This window comes from Equus przewalskii, unplaced genomic scaffold (assembly GCF_037783145.1).
Source record: "Equus przewalskii isolate Varuska unplaced genomic scaffold, EquPr2 ChrUn-13, whole genome shotgun sequence".
Classification (NCBI taxonomy): domain Eukaryota; kingdom Metazoa; phylum Chordata; class Mammalia; order Perissodactyla; family Equidae; genus Equus; species Equus przewalskii.
Window position 1 is genome coordinate 2,945,900 of NW_027228750.1, and position 9,822 is coordinate 2,955,721.

At 40.8% G+C, this 9,822-nt stretch overlaps 1 protein-coding gene across 1 annotated transcript in view; it reads right to left on the bottom strand.

Moving 5' to 3' along the window:
• Nucleotides 1-9,101, bottom strand: part of TTF2 (transcription termination factor 2) — a 40,233-nt gene extending 31,132 nt beyond the window's left edge. Inside the window, exons 1-3 of the mRNA XM_008507637.2 lie at nucleotides 9,000-9,101; nucleotides 8,820-8,922; nucleotides 6,541-6,627 (exon numbers count right to left, since the gene is read on the bottom strand). Coding sequence (XP_008505859.2) covers nucleotides 6,541-6,627; nucleotides 8,820-8,922; nucleotides 9,000-9,027 — 218 coding nt within the window. The 5' untranslated portion in view covers nucleotides 9,028-9,101. The remainder of the gene's footprint in view (nucleotides 1-6,540; nucleotides 6,628-8,819; nucleotides 8,923-8,999) is intronic.
• Between the last annotated feature and the right edge of the window lie 721 nt (nucleotides 9,102-9,822).

Here is a 9,822-nt window from a genome sequence, read left to right on the forward strand (position 1 = left end):
TGACACAAAATCATGCAGCTGAGAGAGAAAGGATTTAATAATTTTGACTACATAAAAATTTTAAACTTCCATATGGTAAAAATACTACAAGCAAAATTCTAAGACAAAAGGCAAACTGGGAAAAGTAATTGCTACACATATTATAAAGGGCTAACATCCTTTACATTATAAGGATTACTTCTATTCTACTGCATGATACCCGACAGCACCTATCAAGTTCTGGTGTTAGCAAGTGGGGTTCTTCATGGGTTGGTGGGGCCTGAGGTCCCTCTGCATGGGTCTGGCTCAGGTCCAAATGCCTCTCTGTCATCAGCCTAGACAGTCATCTTTGGGCTAGATAATCTGCACGACAACTTTACCTAGTAACCAACCACGCAAGGAGTTTGCTAGACATGCAAAGATTCAAATGTTATTAAAAATGAAATATTGTGAACATCCCACTACATCCAGTTATTTAAAGAACTAAAAGTTGTTTTACACATTTATAGATTAAAAAAGTATTTCCATTTATTTTAACCCCATATCCTTGAGTATAAAAGTTGAAAAAGAGAGAAAGAAGAGAAGAGAGAACATGAACTCAGTGACAATGTCCAACATTTATAAATCAAAGTGTGCCACATCATTCATGTCAAGGCAAGAGTTCTTCCCTCTGGTTCTACTGAATGACTATTATCATTTTCTTTATTGCCCGCACATAGAGAGTCATGACAGGAGGGTCGGTCAAACACTGGTGAGTGGTACCATCTGGTGTTTATGTCAAAGAACTGCACACAAATGCAGCTAGGCTCCAAGGTACGAAAAATGGGCATCCCACCCTCACCTTGGCTTACTCCTTCCCTCCGTCACTCCGCTGTACCTGTCTCCTAGCTATATTAAACTTTAAACATATGGTATTAATTTAAGGATGTAAAGTACTTTAAGTTCTTGAAAATAAAACCCAGTTTTGGGGAAGAAAAGGCTGTATTCCCAGAGGTCATTCTCTAGAGTTACAGGGGTTCGGGCTAAATGCCCTTACTGTCTGGTAAGGAAGTCATCACACATGGGCTTATCTATTTCTGTTTGAATTCCCAGCCTGTACTACTTAATAAGGTACTTTGCTTTTATTGTGTTTTGTTTTTAATTCATTGTGTGTTTTAGAACTGTATTTTATTTGTCTTAAAACAACCATTTTAAAGCTCCAGTAAGTACTTCCTAGTAATAGTGTTCTAGATTTGGATTAAAAGAAATACCTTTAGCATACTTTCTCACCCCCTATTTTAAAATAATGATCACCTCTCAGCCTCATCTACCCAGTATGAAGAATGTTAAATGATAAGTTCTCAAAATTCTATCTTCAGCCCAAACCTTTCTTCGGAGACGCACACTCACTTTTCTCGCGGGTTTCACATATATGTAGGACATGATTAGTCCAAAGCTGTGTGTTAGCCACACAGTCCAGTCCTCTACTGATGTTACCGTCCCTTCCTTCTCTTGCTTAATGGTAAACTCACCACTCATAAACCCCAACTTAGCAACCATAAACTGAGCACTGACAATGCATCAAACCCAGAGTAAGTGCATCACACACATGACCTCACTGAATCCTCACAACCCAGGAAGTCGGGACTCTCATGGTCACATTCCAGGTGAGAAAATGGAAGAAGCAGCACGCTTAAATGCCCTACTAGGACACGCGTCTAATCAGTTCTCTTTCAGGAAGTTTTCTCCAGTCTCAGCACCCAACTCCACCACCACCGCCTCAATCCAAGCCCATCATCTCTCACTTAAGAGAAAAGGGATGGATCTGGAATCTGTTAGACCTGGGTTTGAATCCCAGCAACGCCACTTCATAACCATGGGACCTCAGACTCCTTTTCTAACCTTTCTAAATGTTCCTTCATCTGCCTGTAAAACACAGAAATTGAAACCTATCACAGAAGATTCTATGAAGATAAGAGATAATAAATACTCCATGTAATAGGCATTCAATTGTACCTACTATTTCAGTGGTCTCCTTGCCTCCAGTGACTTCACTTTCTAATTATCCTCCATTGTTCTTCTTTTAATGCAAATTGGATCAAAACTTCTTCAGTGGCTTCTTATCACCTAGAACAGTGTTTCTCCACGGTAGAAGGACCCCAGGAGTATGTAAACAGTGTCAGGCCTCAGGAGAACATCCTGATTTCATGCACTGGAGGCTTACCAGCCCCACGGTAGCAGCAGAAAACAATCAAATAGTGAAATTTTTAAAAATTCTATTTACAATAGCATCAAAAATCAAAAATACTGAGAACTAAGTTTAACAAAAAGGGTATAGGAACTCTACAATGAAAACTATTAAATAATGTCGAGATAAATTTTAAAAGTTATAAATAAATACACCATGTTCATGGATTGGAAGATCAATATTAATGTCAGTTCTCCCTAAACTGACCTATACAGATTCAATGTAATTCCCAACAGTGCGTTATGGAAACCTTGTAGAAATTTAAAAGGTTGATTCTACATTTTATATGGAAATTCAAAGGACCTAAAAAAGCCAATCTTGTAAAAGAAGAAAGCTGGAAGACTCACACTATCTTATCTGATTGTGTAAGATAGGGAAATGAATCCATGGAATAGACAAGCAAGTCTAGAAATAGATCCAAATATGTGGTCAACTGCTTTTTCACAAAGGTGCCAAGCACTTCCATGGGGAAAGGGAAGTCTTCAAAAAACAGTGCTGAAACAATTGAGTAACATTCATTCAATAAAATATGGAAAGATAAATGAACTTCTACTCCTGTCTCATAAGATACCCCAAATTAACTTGAGGTAAATAATAGACTAAAAAAAAAAGCCATGAGGAAAGTCTCTTCAATAAAGGGTGCTGGGAAAACTGGGCAGCCACATGCAAAAGAACGAAAATACACCATTATCTTACACCATACAGAAAAATTAACTCCAAATGGATGAAAGACTTGATGTAAAACCTGAAACCATAGAATTCCTAGAAGAAAACATAGGCAGTACACTCTTCGACAATGATCTTAGCAGGATCTTTTTGTTTTTCTTTTTCTTGAGGAAGATTAGCCCTGAGCTAACATCTGCTGCCAACCCCCCCTTTTTGCTGAGGACGACTGGCCCTGAGCTAACATCTGTGCCGATCTTCCTCTATTTTATGTGGGACGCCTGCCACAGCATGGCTTGACAAGCAGTGCATAGGTCCACACCAGGGATCTGAACTGGCAAACCCCAGGCCACCGAAGCAGAGTGTGCGAACTTCACTGCTGCACCACCAGGCTGGCCCCAACAGTATCTTTTTTAATACCATATCTCATTAGGAAAGGAAACAAAAGAAAAAATAAATAAATGGGACTATGTCAAACTAAAAAGCTTCTGCACAGCAAAGGAAACCATCAACAAAATGAAAAGATACCCTAACAATTGGGAGAAGATATTTGCAGATCATATATCTGATAAGAGGTTAATATCCAAAATATATAAAGAACTCATACAACTCAACAACAAAAAACAAGCAACCCAATTAAGAAATGGGCAAAGGATCTGAGACATTTTCCCAAAGAAGATATACAGAGGGCCAACAGGCACATGATTGTGTAAGGATACATTACTAGTAGTGATTAACATCACTAATTATTAGGGAAATGCAAATCAAAACTACAATGAGATATCACCTCACTCCCATCAGAATGGCTATAATTAACAAGACAGGAAACAAGAAGTGCTGGAGAGGATGTGGAGAGAAGGGAACTCTCATACACTGCTGGTGGGAGTGCAAACTGGTGCAGCCACTACAGAAAACAGTATGGAGATTCCTCAAAAAATTAAGAATAGAAATACCATACAATCCAACTATTCCACTGCTGGGTATTTACCCAAAGAACACAAAAACATGCATACTGAAAGATACAAGCACCCCCACGTTCATCGCAGCATTATTCACAATAGCCAAGACTTGGAAACAACCCAAGTGCCCATCAGGGGACGAATGGATAAAGAAGATGTAGTATATATACACAATGGAATACCACTCAGCCATAAAAAAAAAAGATGAAATCTTGCCATTTGTGACAACATGGATGGACCTTGAGAGTATTATGCTAATGGAAATAAGTCTGATGGAGAAAGTCAAATACCATATGATGTCACTCATAAGTGGAAGATAAAAACAACAACAACAAACAAAGATATAGATAGAGAGATCAGATTGGTGGTTACCAGAGGGGAAAGGCGGAGCGGGGAAGGCAAAAGGGGTATAGGGCACATGTGTATGGTGACAGACGATAATTAGTCTTTGGGTGGTAAACATGATGTAGTCTACACAGAAATTGAAACATCATGTACACCCAAAGTTTATATAATGTTATAAACCAGTGTTGCCTCAATAAAAAAAAAAAGCCACAAAAAAACTATAAAACTTTAGAAGAAACCACTGGAGAAATTTGTGATATTGGGGTAGGCAAAGATTTCTCAGAAAGAAGACAAAAAGCACAAACTATAAAAAAATGATAAAAAGGACCTTCGAAAAATTAAAAACTTCTGTTTTTCAAGACAAGAAAATGAAAACCATAGACTGGGAGAAAATATTCACAATACATACATCTATCTGCCAAAGAACTTGTATAGAGAATATGTAAAGAACTCTTCCAACTTAATATTAAAAAGACAAATAACAGTTTTTAAAACAGGCAAAAATCCCAAAAAGTTACACTGTATGATTCCATTTATGTAACATTTTGGAAATGACAAAATTTTAAAAATGGAGATCAGATTCATGGTTGCCAAGGGTAAGGAGGGGGAGAGAGGTGGGTGTGGTTATACAAGGACGATAGGCGCGATCCCATGGTGATGCTGTTCAATATCTTGATTGTGGTGGCAAATACACGAAACCACACGTGATAAAACTGTATAGAACTAAATGTACGCACACACACAAATTAGTACAAGTAAAACTATGTTTACAAATATCACTGGATCGTATCAGTCAATATCCTAACTGTGATATACTAAATTTTGCACAATGTTACCATTAGGTAAAGTCTACACGGGATCCCTCTGTACTGTTTCTTATATCTGCATATGAATCTACAACTATCTCAATAAAAAAATTTCTAAGAAAAAAATGGGCAAAAGATTTAAACAGATACTTCACCAAAGAAGATATACAGAAATGGCAAATAAGCATTTGAAACAAACTGTGGTATTCATAAAATGGAATTCAACTCAGCAATTTAAAGAATGAGTTACTGATACAACCACATGGCTGAATTTCACAGATATTGTTACATAAAAGCCAGACACAAAAGTATACATACAGTACGAATCAAAAGAGTGGTTGCCTGTGGTTGGGGGGGGTGCTGAAGTAGAAGGGGATCTAACAGCACCTAACGGGGTAATGGAAATACTCTATATTTTGACTGGGGTCTTGGTTATAAGGATGGGCATATACATTTCTCAAAACTCAACCAGCTGAACACTTAAGATCTGTGCATCTTATTGTATGCATAATTCAGTTTAAAAAAATAGTAGAATAGACAGTTTTCAGTTATGTAAAAATTGTGAACACGGTTCGTGAATGCCTATATTTTTTGGAAAAAATATCAATCCAGAATATATCAATTCTGAACTGAATACATATTATCTAAAGACTATCACATCTGGCTCCGGCTTTCCTGGCCTGCCTTATCTTCTGAAGTCTCCATTCAAACATCTGCTAAACTGAAACAAATGCTTGCAATTCCCTATTCATGCCTTTGGACCCTAATGCAGGGTACTGATCTGTTAAATGACCTCAGTTCTTGCCCCTAGTGAATTCCTACTTATCTTTCAATATGCATGCCATCTATATAGACTGCCATCTATACAGACGTCTCGGCCCTTCCTCTGAGTTCCATAAAAAAGAAGGGAAATGAACATTTATTGAGTTCTTAACATACATTAGACATCTTTACACATTTCCTCATTCTACTACTGGAATGAGAAAGTTGACAAATTAGTGTAAGTCCATGACTGCTGGTGGGCTGATGTGTTGGCTCCTTGAGAGTGGAGAGGGAGGAAGGTGGAGCGGTCATCCTGAAGTTAACCAGGGTCAGGCTTCTCTCAGATCAGCCAGTTGTTCAGCAGTCAGGGGTGCCAGCCCAGGAGATATCAATACGTAGAGAAATACTATTTGTCTTTTTTTTTAAAGATTGGCACCTGAGCTAACAACTCTTGCCAATCTTTTTTTTTATTTTTTCCTGCTTTTTCTCCCCTAATCCCCCCAGTTCATAGTTGTATATTTTAGTTGTGAGTCCTTCTAGTTGTGGCATGTGGGACGCCGCCTCAGCATGGCCTAATGAGCGGTGCCATGTCTGCACCTAGGATCCAAACCAGCGAAACCCTGGGCCGCCGAAGTGGAGAGCATGAACTTAACCACTCAGCCACAGGGCCAGCCCCTATTCGTCTTTTAATAAAGACTTCTAAAGAATAACCAATCCTAGGAAAACACCTGGGCTGTAACTCATCCAGGCAAAGAACAAAAAAAGCAAACACACTTCGATGTTCCTTCCGGACCCTTACCTGTATTCTTTCTTGCCATGTGGTGGAAGCAAGCCTTGAAGCTCTACCACAAAGTCCTCATGCAACAAACAATGAGAAACAGGAATGCTAGAGGAAAAAAAATCGCAATTTTGTTTTAGGAGGCAAAGAATAGAGGTCTACATCCTAAAATTAAATCCAAACTATGGGTTTTAAACTTCAGTCCATGTATGGCCTCCCCTGGGTCTGTAAATCCCACACATTTTTATGTCTACGTGCATTCCTCTGGGAAAAGGGTCCACAGCTTTCATCTTTCCCCCCGCCCCAAAATAAAGCATTACAATAAATCTATCTTTTTATTGATGACTCAAGTTTAACTATACCGTGCTGTGTGATAACCCCAGGAGGGACTGATGTATCTAAGGCTGCCTGTAGTTCTCCCCAGGTTCTTCCATCATCCTTTTTCCTTTAATAACCTGTAGCTGTCACCTGGTGGTGGTCACCTACCCACACTAGCAACACACTCCACTAATTTGCTTCATGCTTGGTGTAAGTTTTTTAACTCCTCCCTTCCAGTGTTTTATTATGAAATAATTTATACCTAACATTTGAGAGTAAATAGGTTTGTGAAGGTCTGAAGTACTCTCATAGGACCTGTGACACTTTTTTCTTTCTTTTTCCTTATATTCTTTTTTTTTTGCTTTTTCTCCCCAAATCCCCCCAGTAGACAGTTGTATACTTTTAGCTGTGGGTCCTTCTAGTTGTGGCATGTGGGACGCCGCCTCAATATGGCCTGATGAGCAGTGGGATGTCCACACCCAGGATCCGAACCAGCGAAACCCTGGGCCGCCAAAGCAGAGCGGGCGAACTTAACCACTCAGCCACCGGGCCAGCCCCTCCTTATATTCTGATTACCAGACATATTCCAAACAGGCCAAGTTTATCAAGTGATTGTCTTCAAGCCCAATACTATTGTACTAGTTTGTATAGCAGTACATCTGCATAAATGACACTCTATATAAGGGCATGCTTCTTTTAATATAAAACCCAGTCTTACGCTACCACTAATGCTTAATTCCCACTAATCTGAACATGCTTCCATGTCTCAGGAAACTTGAGCGAGGTGCTGAACCTAAGAAGCTCAGCACAGAAATTAGAAATAAGTAGCAAACGTGGACATAATGATACGCTGTCGATAGCTTGAGTACTTTTAGTTGGTCCTTTTTATTTTAAAATTTGACAGTGCTTTACCCAAAATCACTTTGTATTAAACTGGATCCCAGCAATTTCTTCCCAATAAAAGAACTTATTAGAGGGCTAAGAAAATATTTTCTCTAAAAGTTTATTTTCTGAATCTGTGAACGGATTCAGTCTTTCACTTAGTTTCAAAGCATAACAAAGACACAAATCATCTAAATCATATAAGGGAACCATGAAAAGTTAACATATATGTCAAAAAAACACTATTTTGTAGTATTGATATCTATTATGTGCCTTACATGAAACAGAAATAACTTTTATCTACTAACTTCAGTAGAGAGCAGAAAAAAAGGTTTAATGATGTTACAGTTTGAAATTTCTCGTAGAGAAAAAAGTTTAATAAAACTAAAAAAAAGGGAATTTCACATAGACTGTGGACACTTGGTACTGTGAAAACATTAACACTTTACTAGAATAGTATTAATTTTTCTCACTTTAAAGAAAATACTTAACATCTCTGGGTCTCCACTTTCAATTTTGTAAAACCAAAGTGCTGAATCAGATTTCTGACGTTTCTTTCAGCACTGATCTCCAAAATAACTTGTCTTTTTGGATTATCAGTCTCACCATTTAAATGCCAAGAATCTTATTTTTAAAAGAGGCTGTTAATCTGACCACCAGAGTGTTTTAACCTCAAACATTTAAAACCCAGTTCAGCCTAAAACTACAGTGCAAAACTGGGGCCAATTATTTTCTACTACGCCTGTAAGTCCTCGCTTAAATAGGTCAAGGGGGGAGGGTAATGTACTAGCAGGAAAAGGGAGTGGTCAGGGCTTGACAGGTTAATAGAAACTCAGAGCTGGAAAGGAGAAGGATCCAGAAGTAGCCGATCCTCCATTTTACAAGTGGGGCAATCGGGGGCCTAGAGAGGGAAAGTAACCAGCAAACATTAGTGGAGCGTCTCCCGAACACGCCACTCTATCCTGGGATTGCCAACTACTTAAAGTGCCCTGGCTCCACAGCCCAGGGGCCCCAGCTCTCCTAGTCCCTGTGGCGCCGGGTAGCAGGGAGCCGGCGGCTCCTCCCCGGAGGCAGGGAACGGTGCCCAGTTCGAGACCTACTCGGTGGTCCTCACGAAGCCGCATGTGTCTGCCCGGCACACGTAGAAGCTCCTTCCTTTATTCGGGCCATCGCGGACGCCTGTCTTCAAAAAGCAGAGGGTCCCTGAGGAGAGAAGGTCGACAACGATTACGCCACGCTAGACTGAAAGACTCCGGGGGACACCAAGCCCGGCCGCTTACCGTGCTCCGGACACTTAACTACTTCCATCACGCTCCTCCACACCTCTCACGAGAAGCCCCGCCCAACACCTGCTTCCGCCTTTTACTCCGCCCTCCTCCTTCAGGAACCAATCATCATCCACCTTCCGCAGTCTCAAACCCCATAATTCCCCGCCCGCGGCCTTAACCCCCGCTCTAGTTATTATCAGCCAATCATACAGGACGTTCTCTCACTTCCAACCAATCACAGCCGCCCTCTGGCTCGGCGCGCGCCGAAATCAAATCTGAGGCGTGGTAGCGCTAGCAGTGGGCTGGGGTGCGGGGGCGCCGTGGCTGAAGCTGGAGGCCGGTTAGAGACAGGCTGGCCTTCCGGGGAGAGCGGGGTCAAGGTGGGCTGTGGGTGAGGGTGATGGGGCGTCCTTGAAAGCTGCGCGGTGAACTGGAGTCTGTCCCAGAGCAGGCGTAAAGACTTCTCTAGGGCCCCACCACAAGCTTTTAAATTTGCCTAGCGCTTTAGACTTCACAGAGTGCTTACACAAACACGTCTCTCTCGACATCCTGCTGAGGTGGGCAGCATTTTCTGGAGGACCTCGAGACACAGAAGTTTGAGCGACTCGCCCAAGGTCACAGAATTAGCGAGTGGGCGGTCTATGGACAGGTGCCCGGGGGACGCAGAGCTGCCTCCTGCATGTGCTGAATGTTCTCTAGGCGCTCAGTGTAGGAGCCCTGAGTTGTAAGTGACAAAGTGGAGACTACACGGCGGCAATAGCTTACCTTTGGGCAAAGGGAATTTTGCTTTGTACATTTTGTATTGTCAAACTTTTTCGACTAGTATGCTTTTCTA